Raw genomic sequence first — 18,453 nt, forward strand, 5'->3', positions numbered from 1 at the left:
TCTTGCATGCAGCAGCACTGTGCATGGGTCAGCTTACCACAGGGGCCAGGAGGCCCTGGGTTTGAACCCTGGACCTCCTATACTGTAGGCAGATGCTCTATCAGTTGAGCCACATCCACTTCCCTGGCAGCTACCTCTTGCAGAGAAGAGCTTGGCAGGTGATGTCACCTGGACAGGCCTCCCAGGCCCTTCTTTCCAGGTGAGGCACATCAACAAACAGGTCATGAGAATGTCCTTCGTTAACTCTTCTCTCACAAACCCCAAGACCCAAAAGAAAGCCCCCAAGGCTAGACTCTTACACCCAGATGCTCAGCTGGTCAGCCCCCGAGCTGACCGTGTGTGGTGGGCCTTGCCTCCCATGGGCCCTGCCTCTGACCTTGCTCTTTCCACAAGGGGCAGCCCATATTATTGGGCAGGTGAGAAGTACACACTTGGAGAGTAAGGCTGAGCACACTGGGGCTGCAATCATGAACAGTGGTGTGTGCTTAAGAGCGGGGACTCTGTCACCAGGCTGCCTGGGTTGGAAGCTTGGCTCTGCTACTTTCTAGTTGTGTGACCCTGGGTGAGTTACTGAACTTCTCTGAGTCTCCGTTTCCAGATACATGCAGTATTTATGCCAGAGGTTGGGTTGTCAGGATTGCATGAGCTAATACATGGAAAGCACTTAGAACAATGCTGAGCCCGTGGTAAATTCTCAGGGTAGGATTTGGATGAGCAGATAAGGGAGGGGAGGACCTTCTGGGGGGTCATGGTACAAGCAACAGTGCAGAGGCAGTACTGCTCATTGGTCTGGGGGACGGTGAGGGCCAAGCCAGAAGCTGGGGACTGTCTTCCCAGGGGGCCAGGTGGTCCCGAGCCCCAGCTCCTTTCCCAAGGCTGGTCTTCCTTTCCCAGGCTCGGCCATCGCCTACTCTGCATATACGTTCCCTGACTCGCTGGTGTCCACCGCCTTCCACGACTGCTATGTGGGCCTGGCCGTGCTGAACACGATCGTCAGCACCGGCCTTTCCTGCTACTCCAGGTACTCGGGCTCTCTGATTCCAGGTGGCGGCAGGGCCTCAGCTGCAGCTCCATGGACTGTGGGAGGGAACAGCAGGGGAGCGGGGCTCAGCACAAGGCGGGAGCAGTGGAAAGGGCAGCCGGGAGCCGAGGACCCCGTTCCAGGTAGACCTCCCGGGCGCACGACTGGTGCAGTCACACAGGGGCCCTGCATTTTTATTTTGCGCTGCACTCTGCCAATGACGTGGCTGCTCCTGCTGCGGCCAAGTCACTTATCCTTGAACCTCAGTTTGTCCATTTATAGAATGGGGTGACACATCTACCTTCTGAAACGGATGTAAGGATTAGAGGCAGTGCACCCAGAGCCCTGAGCTCGGGCCTGGCCCGGAGAAGTTTCCCCATAAACAGGCAGTCGGCTCTCGGTGATGGAGGGAGAGTGAACCTGGCTGCAGGCACTCCTGGGTGATGATACTCAGATGTCCCACACATCCTCCGGGGAGGCCACGGCCACAAATCCCACCCAGCTCCCTGGCCTCTGATTCCCTCTTTTCTCCTTCCGCTCAAGAAAGCTTATTGGAGTGTGATGCAAGAGACAGTGCTATGGGGACAACCACTTGATTTATGCAGCTTTGTAAAAGTGAACTGCCCAAAAGCTCCGGATCCCTAAATTATTTAGGAAACCTCACAAATAGTTGTGCTGGGGAGACAGCCCTCATCTCCATGGTGCAAAGAGGCTGGGTGCTTCGTGGGGTGGGGCCTTCAGGGGCAAGTGAAGAAACGTGCTGAATGAAGTAAGCTAGCAGGTCGCCCTGAGTCTCCCCTTCATGTCCTCTCCCGCTCCTGCTCCCGCCTCTGGTCCGTTCAGGACCACAATTCCGGGGCACCTGTTTGACCCTCCCAACTTAGGACTCTTGCAGCCCTCCATTCTTCTAACCACCACCCCTGCCCCCGGACCCAGCCATGGCAGGAAGAAATTATTCTCTGCAATGCTTTTGACTCTGTTCTCCTTTTGGTGACTCTTAGGTTTTGTGGGACGGAGGTAGAAGCGGGCAAGTTTTCCAAACTTGAGGAACAGGTTTTTTTAAGAATGAAAGATAATTTCTTAAACAGTATCAGGAATACTTGCCCCAACTTGCCTTCTTCTACCTCTCCTGAGATGGGCTAAAAATGTTCCTTGAGTTGCTTTTGGTGGGAGTTAAAGTCCAGTTTCCAGGCATAGTCTCTGCATGGCTTATTGTGTTATTTCATTCTTTGGAAAGGCCTCCGGTGGGGCAGGAAACTTTTTTTCCTGGAAATCACAGTGCTCCAGTAAGGCTGCGAGGACAATAAAAGCAGACGTTGTGGCAACATCTCCCAATGCCTCAAGGACTCTGGCAGTTAGTTAAAAGCTCTTTATTAAACACAGCCAGTGCCAGGCTGGAGCTGTGAAGGCTGCCTGATGATGGAGAAGGAAGGAGATCAGGTCCCTGCTTTGGGTGAGATAAGGCCTAACCCATGAAGAGAAGTACTGACCATGCTCAAGACAGCCCAGGAGAGGGGAGGGAACTGCGCCCCCTGCAGTGGGGCCATGGACAAGTTGCTGCCCCTCTCTTGGCTCCTGTAAGGCTGCACAGCTCTGGAGTTTAGAATTTAGGATTAGAGGGAGGAGAGCACTGAGGCTGAGGGGGCCGGGGAGCTTTCACAGGTGTGGAAGAAACAGACCAGATCCAGGACGACTGCTTTTCCAAGGACTTAGAATGCAAATTCTTGGAACACTTGATGCTTTTCTTTTTCTCAGGTTACGAATCAACTATAAGCCATCAGATTGGATTGTTTTTTTCTAGCCAGGGGTGTCCTCCCTGATTGTTCAGATATAATGGGTGGATCTTTTGGATGTGGTATTCCTGATGCCTTTGAACAAACTTGCTTGACAGGGCGGCTTGGCCAGGCATTGTCTGAATGCCCATGTTTGGGGGCCACTCTCCTTGACAATGAGATGGTTTCTTTCTTCTGTTATGAGGTACATCTGTGGTTATTTAATCTACCCACCTGTCTGTCCATCATCATCCATCCACCCACCTGTCTATCGATCTGTTCATCCATCCATCCATCCATCCATCCATCCATCCATCCACCCACCCATCATCCATTCACTCTCCATCCATCATCCACCCATCTATCTATCCACCCATCCATCATCCATCCATCCATTCATCATCCATCATCCATTCACTGTCCATCCACCCACCCACCCATCCATCCACCCACCCATCATCTATTCACTCTCCATCCATCATCCACCCATCTATCTATCCACCCATCCATCATCCATCCATCCATTCATTATCCATCATCCATTCACTGTCCTTCCACCCATCCATCCATCCATCTACCATCCGTCCATCCATCCACCCACCCATCATCCATCACCCACTCATCTATCCAACCACCTGCCCATCTATCCACCCATATATCCATTATCCATCCACGCATCCATCCATTCATCATCCACCTATCTATACACCCACTCGTTCATCATCCACCCATCATCCACCCATCCAACCTCCCGACATTGCTTGAGTGCCTGATATGCCCGAGGAACCATGTTAAGACCTGGGAATGCCTGGAGGAATAAGGTACAGTCCTTGCTCTCAGAGAGCACCCAGTGTAGTAGGACAGGCAGGCAGGATGGAACCATTTTCTTTAGAGAGTAGCGTAACATAGCGTAATGTAAATAAATAATGATAATACAAAATGAAATCCCCTTAGATACATAGAGTTCTGAGAAAGATCATTTGGACTGAGTATTGAAGGATGAAGTTGAACACTCACTGGAGAGGAGGGAAGGGATCTTTGGGGCAGAGCAAACAACCTGGACAAGGATGAGCGGTCCAGAGAGGATGGGACATGATTGGGAAGCAGTAAGGAGCTTCAAAGTTGCCAGTGTACAGCTAGAAGGAAGAAAGTGGCTAGAGAAGAGCTCCTTAGGCCAGTTGAGGATTTGGACCACCTCATGGGTCTCCCCAAGGGCTGGTCCTTTGTCATGAAGGGAGATAATCTGCCTAGGAAGAGAATCCCATGGCTGAAGCAGGGGCCTAGGGCAGAGCTAGACCATAAAGGGAGAGGCTCCCTTCTCCGTGTCAAACGGATAGTGGGGTGTTCTCTTCTGCTGGCCCTTCCGGTTTCCTTCTCATCTGGTCCTCTTTCCATGTTCCTGGTTTTCCCTGTTCTTTCAATGCCTGTCCTCTGTTTTCACGCTGTCTTTGGTGTCTGAAGAGTGAGAACGATGACGCGCACAGGGAGTGACTCTGGCTGTGATTAACTTCAGCACAGTCAGGTGGGGAGCAGGCTGACGGGAGTTCTGGATTTCAGTCCTGCTCCACCATGGACTTCCTGTGTGGCCTCAGGCCAGACACTGCCTGCTCTGGGCTTCAGCATCCACTCCTTAAACAAGGGCATCGTGGGTTCCTTCTAGTTTGCACATTCTGCAGTTCCAGTGTCTTCCCCCAACACTTCTCTGTTTGCCTCTTCCTCCTTCAGGCCCTACCGTGCCTCTCCCACCTGGTCCATCTGTCCACCATGTGGCCAGGAGAGGCCAGGGGACCACTTCCCCCTTCCCTGATCCCTATTGTTTTTAAACTTTTCAAGTGTTTACCAGAAAATTGTTTAAAATTGCATGTATTTTATCACACTACATATCATTTAGGTAAATATCAAAATTTAGAACTGGATAATTTTTTTGGTTCTTATTGTCATGGGTCTTAGTTAAAATGAACATCTTCCAGAAAGCTGCTGTCCCCTTCCATAGCATTTGAGATATTTGGACATGTGGAGTTTGGGACAAGGTGGGGGTAAAGGAGCCCCCCCCATGCTTACACCTGCCGAATGCCCAAAAAGCCCAGGAAGGCGTTATCACTCCATTTGCATTGTTACACAAACAGGGTGTGCCGTATGCCACGATTCAGTGTAGCTACTTTCTTGTTCATTGGTCCAAGGCAGACAGCATTGATTTTTCATGACCAGTACGGGCTGAGTGAAACGCCCTATGGGCAGTGCTCTGAGGGAAAGAGATCAATTTTCATCCAGGGTGGAAAATGAGAAAGTGAGAACGTGAGGATGATGTCCTGGTCCTCAGAAGGGGCCGGGAGCAGGTTTCAAACGGGGCCTGGAGAACAGCTGGATGGAGAGGCTCCAGCACACAGTGGTTCTAGGACAGACGTCAAAGTCCTGCTAGTCACAGGGGCCATGGGCTGGCATGTGCGGAGATCCACATTCTTATGAATCTTCAAAACAGGACCCAGACCATGCAGCAAAACAACTATAAACACATATATACTTGCATATCAGCACATGCATGTCTCTGCAATAGGAAGATTTTTCGAAGTCAGCCAGAGATCCACTAGTTTCAAGCACTAGTTCCAGAATTCCAGTTGCTAATCCTTGGTGTTTGTTCCAACAAAATCTGTCAGGTTGTAGAACAGACTGGTAATGAATTGACCCTCTCTTTTAACAGAGGCTTCTCCCATAATTCAGAGATCCAGTGTTTCCCACCAACCTTGTTCAGGGCAGAGGAGACCAGACTCCTCTAAACAAACCCTCCCTCCTGGGCTGTAGGGGCTGCCACAAGCAGGCTGGGTTTTGGAGACTTTCGGGGCATGGGGTGCTTTGGAGGATTCTGTGGCTCCTGCCCTCACTCCCTGAATCTCTGGCTGTGGCGACACCTTGTGGCTGTATGTTGACTTGCACCTTCTTGGTGGGAGGCCCCTCTCACTGGCTGCTGGCCCTTCTGCCTTTTATTTTTTTTCTCCTCTGTTGCTGTCTCTCTTCTGTTCTGCTTTTTCTCCTTTTTTCCCCTGTAGACTCGGCTTTGCAGCTGGAGAGGCTGGTCCGTTTGCCCCTGGGGAAGCACTTAATCAGGCCGGGCGAAAAATTGTCTCAAGTCACAGGAAGTCCATGCTTTGGGGGATGGCCCTCGCCAGCCAGAGCCAGCTTTCTTCGTGTGTAAGTGGCCACAGAAGGAGCATGCTTTAAGAGCGGGCCTCTTTTAACCCAGAAATTACAGAGAGCGGCAGTGTTCAGGGAAGGAGGGAGTGTCTGCTGTGGTTGGGCAGGGTCTGCAGGGAAAGACTGAGAAGGCAGTTGAGGCAGGCACCTGGGTTCTCTGGTTTGGGGGAGTGTGTTCCATTTGCCCCCAGGGGCAGAGGGAGTGTAAGGGAAGGGTGGGTGGGATCTGAGGTCTGCTCAGATTTTTGCAAGGGGAGGGAGTATGAGACGAGGGCCAAACAGCCCTGAGTTTCCATCCTAGCTTTGCTTCCTATTAGCCTGACTGTCGTGAAGCAAATCACCCAGAGCCTGTCCCCTCCTGTTCCAATTTTCGGGTCTAACAAAGCTACAAGATGGGGAGGGGGAGAGAATGGTTCCTTACAACACTTAATCTGTACATAGCTGCCATTTAGTGACTCCTTACCCTCTGCCATGCACGGTTTAAACACTGGGTGAGTATCATTTCATCAAATCCTTACAATAACCCTGTGAGGGAGGTTCAGGTATTATCCCTGTTATGCGGGAGGATTCTGAGGCACACAAAGGTTAAGGAACCTGCTGAGGTCGCACTGTCATGAATGGCCGAGTCAGGATTCGAACCCAATGCATTCAGGTCAAATGCTCCCCATTGAATCGCGGCAGTGGGCTGCTGCACTCTCTGTGTTTCATGGTTTAATCCAAGGCCCTGGCTCTTGTTCTGGCGGATGATGAGTTGAGGTCCCTTATTTCTCTTGCTCTCCTTCAACTTCCTCTTCCACCCAGGGCCCATCGTGTGGTCCTCTGATTTTTGAGCAGGGTCAGGAAGGAAGCAGAAAGCTGTTGGGGTGCGCGCATGTGGCCCTCGTCTCTGGGGCTTCCTGCTGCCCATGAAGGCTGCCTCTTCCCTGGGAACAAGATTTCCATCAGGCCGTCCTTGCTCAGCCACCCTCACACCTGGGTGGATGCCACCAGCCTAACATCTGTCCTCGGGCACGTGTCTGAGCTGCTTCTGCCCTTGAGGAGGGTCCGGCGAGTGACGTGGGCAGCGGTGGGGTTCGCGGTCAGGTGGTTGCACTGGCTCAGAGGAGACGGGCACCAACGGCCCAGAGAGAAATGGCTGAGGGAGCAGCAGGTGGGCTTGGAGGGAGAAAGGGCAGCTTGTGGGCTGGGACAGAGGGCCTGGAGAGCAGAGGGGGGGAGACAGAGAGGGCCAGAAAGAGGGGTGGCGGGACCCAGACTCCCTCCCCACCAGAGAGCGTGATGAGGGGGAGATATGCAGGCTGAGGCTGAGGCCCCAGTGCCTTCACTGAGTGCATCATGATGGCCACCCCAACAGCTCCCGTGCTTGGCACTGCCGAGGGCCCGCTCGGGGCGCTGGCCTGCGTCCTGTAGCTCTATGGGCACCGAGGGCCCAGGCCCCATAACACACCAGGTTGGGAGGGGTCACCACGCCCTACCACCTGGCCTTGGTGGGCCAGCTTGGGCACGTGAGCACTTCCCCCCTGAACCTCAGGTTCCAATTTTGGTGTGGGGAGCTTTGCTACTTGTGTTCTCCTTGCTCCTTCTGGATCCTCTGAGTATCCAGCCTGCCATCTGTGGTGCCCAGCCCCCCTCGCCCTCAGCGCTGACCCCACCTCCCCAGGCTGGGCCCAGCCCAGCCCAGGCCCCATCTTCGTCTTTGTGGGAGGACTCGCCTCTCTTTGAGGAAGGCGGCATCGCTGGTTCAACGTGGGCTTCACCTGTCTTTGGATTGGAGGCAGGTTGGGAAGCATGAGGAAGGGCAGGAGCGACTTCACATGAACTCATTTTCCCAGGACGTGTGCCTGTGGACTCTAATTACTCCAGAAACCTCTTAAAGTAATTAAATATCTCTTGAATCAGGGCTTCTGGATGGCTCTGCTAGTTAGATGCATCTTAACCTTCACCATGTGTGCTTGGTCCAAGGCATCTGTGTTATTGGGGTCACCCCACAGCCCACCATCCTGATGGCTATTGGGTGTTTAAAAGATTTTTTGGCAATTTAGTAAGTTGGTCCTTGAAGCGTTTCTGCCCGGTGCCTCCTGCCTGGCTTAGTCTGGATGCCATCACTTCTCATGGTCCAGAGATGTCCCCTGAGATCTGTTCATGTCTGAGATTGAGTCACTTCCATCGGGCAGGAGAATTGGAAGAGGCTGGTGGAGAAGCTTCCGGCTGCAGGAGGTTGGGCACGAACGCTTGACCTCTGTTGGTCACTACAGTCTTCACTTACTTTCGGGGGGTGTGTGTGTGTGCACCCACGTGTGTGTTAATTTACTGCAACTCTTTTCCTTTCCCATTTAGGTTTCTTGAAATCCAGAAGCCCAGACTCTCTAAGGTGCTTCGTGTCCTCGCCTTTGCTTATCCCTACACCTGGGACTCCTTCCCCATCTTCTACAGGGTAAGGGCCTGGCGCCATCTCCACTCTGCCTGTTGGCCACACCAGGGAGTCAGCGCGTTCTGGAATTCCTGGCGGTCGCAGAACCTGTTTGTTCACACAGTGCTGCCTTAATGGCCCTTGCAGAGTAGTCAAGAGCTGGCATAGCACAGGGGCCCTGACAATGCAGGATGCGCTAGCAGCCAGTGCTGACCAGGGGCTCAGGAGCAGTCACGGAAGGCTAGACAGGGGAGGCAGCCTGGGATTTCATAGAGCGACCAGGAGAGTGGGCTCTGGAGGCAAATCTCTATTACCTGTCCTTGGGCAAACTATTTACCATCTCTGTGCCTTGATTTCACCCCCTCTAATTGGGCTGTGGGGAGATTAAATGGATAACCTGTAAAGTGCTGGCAGGAATCCAATAAGTGCATTATGTATTATCATCAATTAATGTGTAATTAGTATTGAAGAAAAAGGTATACTTGAGTCTTAAAAGAGAGACAGGAAGTAGATGAAAAATGTGAAGGAAGAGGGTGTAGAAGGGGCAAGAATGGGGACTGTCCATGAGCTCTCAAATGAGATGGGCCTGAGTTCAAACCCCAGTCCCTGGCTCACTGGTTGTGTAACCTCAGGTAGCATATATAACTTCTCTGAGCCTCAGGTTCATCATCTGTAAATGAGGCTTAACATTACTCCTTTATAGGAAAGTAGGGGGAATTAAGCAAAACAACTGATCTGAAGGACTCAGCAATGCCTGGCACACAGCCGTCGCCCAGTGAATGGAGCCCCTTTTAGAGGCAGCCTGTGGGTGTGTTGTGTGAGGCCAAGGAGGCCGGTCAGGGCCCCAGAGGGAAGAGGAGGGGCAGAGCGGGCTGTACAGGCTGGGGGCGCTGAGCACGTGCTCTGGGCTCTGCCTGTGTGTGCCTGGGGCGGAGTGACCCAGAGACGAGGGTGTGGCCAGTTCCCCTGCTCCTTCCTCGAGGGCACAAGCTATGCAACCACAGCGGACCACAGCAGACAGAGCAGGCTGGCCCCACGCACCACCAAGTTACGCAGTGTTATCGGCGCGACATCAGCACAGAGCAGTGAGCAGCTGGTGCTCAGGTGCTTGGGACAGGGCAGCGGGGCGGGAAGTCTCATTCTAACAGTGTCGTTGTGAAGAACGCAGCTCCTGGGGACAGCCTGTCTGCCTTCAGGTCCCAGCTCCACCATTTATTAGTGGCTTGCAAGTCACGCTCTAGGCCCAGGTTTGCCTAATGGTTATTGTTGAGGCTCATCCATGAAACAACACAAGTCAAGGGCCTGGCCTAGTACCCTCAGTAGTGGAAGCTACTATGGTTATTTATACTACTACTAAAACTATCTGTAATGGCCATGATTCATAACTTTTGATGACTCCAAAGGCTTTCCAGGGATTTCTAGGCCTTAAAACTTTAATTAGGAGCATGGGTTCTGTGGATGTGCTGGTTAAAATTGAATTCAAGTGCTCGATAGACCTCTCTTTACTATCGTTACGTTTTACCCCCAGAAAGGGTAACAGTATTTTAGTTAGGTTTTTCTTTTATTTTTCCTTTCCTTCTCCCTTCTCCTTCCCCTTTCTTTCCTTTCTTCCTTTAGTTTTCTTATAATTAAATAATCTAGAAGGCTCTCATGGGAAAATACACTGGTTCTGTTCATAATGTCACACTCAGAATAGGAATTGTGCTCACAGCCCCTGAGCCTTCCCTCCTACAACGCCACAGACCTGAGGGAGGGCGGGCCTTGGCCTCCGGAGCCTGTAGGTGTGCCGAGGTGTGTGGGTGTCAGAGCCCCCCATGGCCTCAGCTGCAATGAGAAGACGGCTTTCCTGAGGCATGTCCACCTCTCAAGACCTCTCTTTAAATATCTGCAGCTCTTCCTGTTTCCGGAGGAGAGCGTGGGGAACGAAGCCTGCTTGTACCACCAGAAGCACATGGCCATGACTCTCCTAGCCTCTTTCTTCTACTCTGCACACCTGCCGGAGCGCCTGGCTCCGGGACGCTTCGACTACATTGGTGAGTGTGCAGCAGCCCTGCTCGCTGCCCTCCTGCCTGGGAAGGAGGCCGGCGGTCGCCCGTCATGACCTAGGACCTGCAATCATGCTTAAAGGAACATTGAAGACAGCCGTGGAGAAGAGGAAAGATGGTGTGCAGATGGCCTGGATGCTCGATAGCAGGGGCTGTGCAGCAGGGGGAAAGCGTCTGTCTTTGTCTTGCTCGTGGCGGGCAGGAGTTATGGGAGAGCATAGTTCTTGGGGCATGGCCTCCAGACCAGTAGTGCCAGCATCATCTGGGGAGTTGGTTAGACACTTGGATTCTCAGGTGCCACCCCAGGCCTCTTGAACCAGAAATTCCAGGTGAACCTGAGCTCCGTGAAGTTTGAGAATGATGTGATAGAGAGAAGGTGTTGAGGCAGAGTAGTTTACAGCTGCTGGTAGAGTTCTTTCCCTCCCTTGTCCAGGGAAGGCAAGGTGGGGCACTGCAGGATATGTCTCCCCACCTTGGCTCTGGGAATGGCCAGGAGGCGGGCTCTTGGGTCACTTCTGTTGACAGTTCTTTGGGTTGAAAGTTCCTTGGATGAGCTATCATGGGAAGCAAAGAGTCTGCTTTGTTCTTCCGTGGGGGCCAGGAACCTTGGTTCTCCCCAAAGCCATGTGGCCATGATTTTCCACCTCTAAGAGGTGTGGAGATGTGGCCAGATTTGCCTTGTTTGATCTGATTAGAGTTTCATCTCCTTTACTTCTTCCCTTCTACGAGAAGGGGTTGCAACTAGCATAATGCTTAGAGGACAGGTTTCAAAAGAAGTGGAGGACGAAAGGCCAGGGAATGGAGAAACCAGGAACCTGCTCCCCTTGGCCACCTTGCCAGCCACACTTTGATTAAGCAGAGGTGGCTATGTAGGAGGTCTTAGGGGGCTGCAGGAAAAATAGCCCTGGGCCTTATTGCCAGGCCTATGGCTTCTTAATAACATTTCATTTATTCACCTCTTTCTCTTTTTCTCAGGCCTAGAGGTAAAGAGCAGAAAAACACCTCTATGGGGGGACATTTGCCAGAGAGCAGCAGACAGATCATTAACAAGTCCTTGAATAACTGAGTCTGTTGGACAGACATGGGAGTCTCCCCGTCCCCCCACCCCACCTGTGAGCCTCTGTGGGAAGTGCCAGGACAGGCATGTTCAGCAAACTCCTTTCCATTCCTATTGAAATCACTCTTTCTGTTGCAGCCACATTTCAGATGAATCCAATACTGATGGCTCCTTCCATCTTATCTCCTGCCCTAATAGAAACAGGTTTGAGTCTCAGTTGGTGAAGGCAGCTAGTCACCTCTCTTTCTGCTTGGCCCTGTGTCCTTGGAGAACACAGCTCTCCACTAGACAAGAAACTGCTTTGCTATGTCATACACAGATTTGGAATCACACATAGCCCATAATATAGCTTGAGTAAGGTAGGAGTGGCACCTCCTGGCATACCTTCCTCCTGGGGGACAGAGACTAAGGGACTGGTCTCCCTGCCATAAGGAACTCATTAGACAGCCTCATGAGAATTCTCAGTCCTCTTACAATGTTATTCCTGACTCCGTTTCTGCTCAGTAGTGGCAGGGGACAGGCTGGTTTGTTCCTGGGGCATACTGTTGATTCTTCTTATTCTTGTCAGTTGTGTTCTATAAAGTCACCGTGAACAATGAATTAATCAATACTGAGCTACTGTTACTCCTAAGGGAAATACGCCAATAGGTTCTTGTAAGCCTCTGGTCAGTACATCACCTTGTTTTATGTGTGTTTGTTTAAAGACACTTTTTTACTATATATTGTGGCTCCATTAACATTGAACTCATGGCCAACAGCACTATAATTCATGCCTAAATAAAGCTTATGTAACACATGTATTTTCTCCATAAGTCACATCACAGCCTTCTTTCATTTAGGAACACTAGACAGCACTTTAGCACTACATTTGAGGACCATTTTAAACAGTGAAATCACCAACAAAAAGCACAAAATGTAAAAAAACAACAACATAAAGAACAGGTCACTAAATATACTGCAAAAAGGATACTTATTTACAGTATGAGAACTGGAACAAGGCAGAGTGTCACCTTGTTCTACCTCAGCTGGGAACATGTGCCTGGGGCAACTCAAATATTTTACTGCTCTGCGTATGTCCACAAATGACTGCAGCAGCACTGCAAATATTGATTTAGGGGTTGCAAATAAATTTTAGCAAGTAGGCAAATTCGTAAATACAGTATCCACAAAAAATGAGGATCACCTGTATTTATTGAAAATTTTACTCTGGGAGAGGCCTTGGATACATGTTTTTTTTTTAAACAAGGGAGAATCTTTAACTCCCACATTGTCTTCTCATCTTACTCCTGGTTTCTGAAGATCATTCCCCAAAGCTTTTCCCAACCCTGGGGCATGTTCTCAACCAAATCAGCATGGCAGCCCACTGCCATCACCCTCTTTTGGGCTTCCACTCTCTGCGAATTAGCAGCCAGTGATCTGGGGTCCAGCATGTCATTACAGAGGAAGAGTTCTTTGTCTTGATTGATCGGCAGTAGGAAGAGGACCATCTTGTACATGTCCAACAAAAATTAGGCTGGCTTCTCTTTTGGCTCTGAAGTCAGAATCTGAGGTGATTAGCTCTGGCTTTTAAGAGATGACCTTTGGCAGAACATGGTGGCTAACTTTTTCATCTGGAAAATAGAACTGGTGGATAAGTCTTTTTAAAAATGAAGTTGGAAAAAAAAAATGAAGTTGGTTTTGTTTGATGGCCTTTTTATCCTCACACACATTACGTTTTTTAAAAACAATTTTATTCACACACTGTACAATCCACCCAAAGTATACACACAGTGGCTCTCAGTATAATCAGGTTGTGTATACATCACCTCAATTTTAGAGCATTTTAATGACTTCAAAAAGAAAAATCCCATATCCCTTATATCCCCCTATTACTGACCCTTAGTATTGGTATAGTATTTTTTTACAGTTGGTGAAAAATATTACAATATTACTGTTACTATAGTCCATAGTTTGCGTTAGTTGTATTTTTCCCATGTACTGCCCTATTATTAACACCTTGTAAGAATGACATGCATTTGTCCTAGCTTAACTCACATTACATTTTATAAGTAATTTCATTGAGGTATATTTTATATAATGATCATATGATTCCAGTTCGAGTTTACAATGCAATTATTATTTTTTTAAGATTTCTTTTTATTTCTCTCTCCTCCCCCCCCCCCCCCCAGTTGTCTGCTATCTGTGTCCATTCGCTGTGTGTTCTTCTGTGACCGCTTCTATCCTTATCAGCGGCACGGGGAATCTGTGTCTCTTTTTGTTGCGTCATCTTGTTGTGTCAGCTCTCCGTGTGTGCAGCGCCATTCTTGGGCAGGCTGCACTTTGTTTTGTGCTGGGCGGCTCTCCTTACGGGGTGCACTCCTTGTGCTTGGGACTTCGCCATGTGGGGGACACCCCTGCGTGGCATAGCACTCCTTGCGCGCATCAGCACTGTGCGTGGGCCAGCTCTACATGGGTCAAGGAGGTCCAGGGTTTGAACCACGGACCTCCCATGTGGTAGGTGGACACCCTATCCATTGGGCCAAGTCTGCTTCCTGCAATTATTTTTTAAAAATAAAATTTTTTAGAATACTTTCTTCACCCCAGTAAGGTCCATCATGCCTACGCACAGTTAATCCCTGTTCCCACCCTCTGCTTGAAGCAAGCACTACTTTCCGTCTCCATGGATTTACCTTTCTGGATATTTCCTATAAATGGAATCATTTAATATGTGGTATCTTGTGATTGGCTTCCTTCACTTAGCTTAATGTTGCTAGCACACCTGTTGTGGCATATATCAGTGCTTCATTCCTTTTCCTTGCTGACCTGATGGCCTTTTGTGTTTGCTGTAGGTCACAGTCACCAGCTATTTCATGTGTGTGTGATCCTGGCCACGCATATGCAGATGGAAGCCATAGTTCTGGACAAGACTCTGAGGAAGGAATGGCTCCTGGCCACCTCCAGGCCCCTTTCTTTCTCTCAGATATCTGGAGCCTTACTTCTGTGCATCATCTTCAGCCTCAGCAACATAATTTATTTCTCAGCTGCTCTGTATCGGATGCCTGAGCCAGAATTACATAAAAAAGAAACATGATTCAGACCATAAGCTTTTCATGCCAGATGCCAACATTAGGTTGCCACATCCTTATCACCATAAGCCAGTGGCATAGTACTCGGTGCAGTGTCCTAAATTATTCATGATTGATGTCTTGGCTTTTTTGAGTGGGTTCATGTCAAAGAGGTGTTTCACTGGGGAACTCTCCTAAGTGTTCACTGATTCTGTGTGTGGTTTTAAAAGGGGAATGTGGGTTGGAACAAGTCCTTGTAAAGGCAAAATCATTAATATTCAATTTCATTCATCAGCTCTATTTAAATAACAGTTGGGTTAAACATACCAATCTTTCAGCTTTGAATTACTCTTTGAAACTGGGACTTGCTCCATTTGATGAATTTCATGAAGCAAAGTTTCCCTCAAGAGCTTTGGTAGTGGTCTGTCAACTACTTTGGAAGGAGGCTGAGCAGTGAAGGTCATGGAGAGGACTTGAGGAGGAGGAAATTGGGCCTATGGGAGCCCTGGGGACTGGGTTATGAGCTGGGAGAAACATTCCAGAATAGAGATCTGGTTTGTTTGGAGAGGGGTCTTTTTCCCTTCTCCACCTAGTGAAGGCAATGCTTAGAAGGAAAATCCTTTCTTCCCACAAGTCTATTCTGCCTTCTAATTGGAAATTCCTAAGTCATAATGGATTTGGAGTTTGGACGTTATTTCTTAAGAGCCCACAGGCTATGGCTGGTGTCATATGCTCTATTATGCTGTTTTCTTGTTACTAGTTTGAGACCACAAAGTATTATGCTGTGAAGGTAAAATGTGTTAAACTATGGAAGTTGGCTGAATTCTTATCAATTGATTTTGCTCATCTTTCACTTTTTAAACCGATGAAAGCACTATATTTTGGGGTGTCATACATTTGATGTTGCTTCAGCATTTCAAGTTCCCATAAAATTTAGTGTTCATGGGCAGAGGATGTTAAAGACCTTGCCAAAGAAATGCCCAAATGTAGTCATTCTCAAGCATCCCTGTGAATAAGAAACACTTGATGAGGCTGCAATAAATGCAGATTCCTGGGCAAAACCAGGAGATTCTGCATTAATAGGCCTAAATGTAGATTGCATCAGAAAATCTGCACTGGAAACAAGTCCTCCAGGTGATTCTAATGTAGGAGGGCCAGGGGTCAGACTTGAAGAAATGCTCTTGGGTATTCTAGAAGGCATGAGGTCTATAGGCTTTGTTTCCATTAATCTAAGTCTCAGCAATTCAATACTAAGGAACCCCCCACACCTGCTTTCTGTTTGGGAGTTTTCTGCTCTAATAGTAGTGAAACTCAGAGCCTTTTCTCATCTGTTGCATTATCGGTAGTTCATGGAATTGTCAGGAGCACAGAAATGCTGAGGCAAACAATTTTTCACAGAGGCCCATCAACCCCTGATATGCACTTTTTAAATGACTTAAGGGGCTCCTCATCACAATGAAGAATGGCTGTGCTGTCTCAGCAACACCCCCATATCACAGAATACCGCTTCTATGATTAACCAGCCCAGATCCTCAGATGGCCTTGTAAATAGCTCGTTGTCTAATCCTCCAAGGACAAGCAACAATTTATACTGGATGAGAGTAGATAAGAAATATGATTTCATTAGTTTTGTTATCTGTTGAAGTTCTCTGGGGAAGACAGACTGATAAAATTATATGGGCTGCTTACATTTTGGTACATTAATTACAAGCTGGACTACAAAATTTGTTTTTTGGGGGGCAACAAACTGACAGTGTTAGTATACCAGCAAGGCCTTTGACTTCCGTTTCATCTTCAGTTTTGTGGTGAAAAAGGGTACAAAGTTTAAATACCTCTTTTCTACTAATGCTGAAGACATAATGGCCATTAAATTCTTATAGATAGTAAAATAACGTTCTCAGTTTAGCTCAGAAATAGTTGAAAGATGATTAATTTGAAGGACTTTTAGATTATTTAGTCTTTGCTTATGTTGTTTTTCATCATGGTTAATGATGAAAATGAAGTGTTAAATAGCAGAATAAGATAAATAAATGTTTCATAATGTTTTTGTAAGCTTGGTAAACTTTAGTCTACATTGTACACTTTTGGAAAGTGTTACAAATTAAAAATTTAAAACGGTTTGCAATACACTGATGTGGAAGTTTCTAATGTGAAATGAAAGTGAGTTCAAATATATTAATTATCATTAAGACATACATATTAGATGGCTATTGTGGACATACTTTTGTCAAAATCATTCCAGAAAATCAAGAGTTGGCAAGGGTGAGTTGAAGGCCTCACTGGGAAGATGTTTTTTTTAATACAATTGTTCTCAGGTTTTTTCTTCTTAATGTCTTAATTACATCTAAGAGATTTGACATACTCTCATTGCTTAACAATTGCTCACCTTGGCACTGTCTCAAAAGGGACTCTGGGTACCGAGGCCACTCTCCCCTGCATGAGAACTATTTCCTACTTTAAAACATTATCATTGTTATAAAACTTGAGTGTGTTTGAATGAGGCAATTTAGGTCAACTTTTTTTTGCCCTTCAGCCATTGACGTGTTTAATTTTCAGTTAATTTCAGTTTTTAGAAAGTAACTCTCGAAAGAAATCAATTTGTGATTGGAAGTGGAAGTTGTGGGATGTTTAGAGGCTTTTTGAGTACAAAGGGGGTTTTAAATATGTGGCCCACTGCAGTCTTTCCCACAGTATTTTTTGAGGAAACTCATTCCTTTGAGGATGAGAAGGTGAGGCAGAATAGAGTGGTTTATCAGATAAGTTTGAGAAAACCTTCATTTGTATCTATTGTGTTCCACACTTTGTCCATGACCCCCCACTTTTTATATATGAAAACCTATTCTATATTTAAGCACTTATATAACAATATAATGTTCAATGTCATTCAATGTTTAATGTCAGCTTCTAATTTTCTAGTCAACAATTCATAATGGTTGAAGATGGGAAAGACCTGCCCAAATTCACAGAAATTCTTCCAACTTACACTAATGTCTGAATTTCTTGAACTGTGTGGAGAAAAAATAAAATAAAATTTATTTATTATAATAAGGTTGTCCTGTCTCTCATTTGATCTGGTTGTGTTTCACCTACCACACTGCAAGCAAACATATTTATTCACCAGGAGAAATAGGTCCTTGTACAAGTGTGCACTGTTAAATATTCAATGAATATTCCTTTAGTGCCTAGGATGTATAGGCTGACACTCTTCTAGGATCTGTGGATACAGAAGCAACTGTACTTCCCTTGTGGAACTGATATTCTTGTTGGGCAGTCAGGCAAAATTTTAAGATAAATTCAAATCATGGCAAGTGCTATAAAGAAAAGTATGGGGACGCAGATGTAGCTCAAGGGATAGGGCTTCCGCCTACCATATGGGAGGACCTGGGTTTGATCCCTGGGACCTCCTGGTGAAAAAGAAGAGAAAGTGTGCCTGCATGGCAAGCCAGTGCCTGTGTGGTGAGCCCGTGCCTGCATGGTGAGCCAAGTGCCCACATGGTGAGAGTGCCCAGGTGGTGAGCCAGTGCCCGTGCAAGTGAGTCACACAGCAAGATGATGATGCAACAAAAGAGAGAGAAAGGGGAGAGTCAAGGTGAAGCACAACAGAGACCAGGAACTGAGGTGGTGCAGCTAACAGGGAACCTCTCTCCACATCAGAGGTCCCCAGGATCGAATCCTGGTGAATCCTAGAGGAGAAAAAATGAGAAGAGAAGACCAAAAAGAGAAATAGATACAGAAGATCACACAGAGAATGGATACAGACAGCAAAATAAAATAAATCTTTAAAAAAATTTAAAAAAAGAAAAAGGAAAAGCATGGCAATGGAATAGAGAGGAGTGGGTTAGGGCAGGTGAGATTGGATGGTGACTCTGATCACCTGAAGTCTGAGGAGACTTAATAGGCAAAAAGGAGCCAGCC

At 47.8% G+C, this 18,453-nt stretch overlaps 1 protein-coding gene across 1 annotated transcript in view; it reads left to right on the forward strand.

The window, feature by feature from the left end:
• PAQR5 (progestin and adipoQ receptor family member 5) overlaps positions 1–17,586 on the forward strand; it is a 92,638-nt gene extending 75,052 nt beyond the window's left edge. Inside the window, exons 5-8 of the mRNA XM_004451040.4 lie at positions 895–1,021; positions 8,320–8,416; positions 10,284–10,425; positions 14,323–17,586. Coding sequence (XP_004451097.1) covers positions 895–1,021; positions 8,320–8,416; positions 10,284–10,425; positions 14,323–14,564 — 608 coding nt within the window. The 3' untranslated portion in view covers positions 14,565–17,586. The remainder of the gene's footprint in view (positions 1–894; positions 1,022–8,319; positions 8,417–10,283; positions 10,426–14,322) is intronic.
• The last annotated feature ends 867 nt before the right edge of the window (positions 17,587–18,453 follow it).

The sequence above is a fragment of the Dasypus novemcinctus genome, chromosome 3 (genome assembly GCF_030445035.2).
Source record: "Dasypus novemcinctus isolate mDasNov1 chromosome 3, mDasNov1.1.hap2, whole genome shotgun sequence".
Lineage (NCBI taxonomy): Eukaryota > Metazoa > Chordata > Mammalia > Cingulata > Dasypodidae > Dasypus > Dasypus novemcinctus.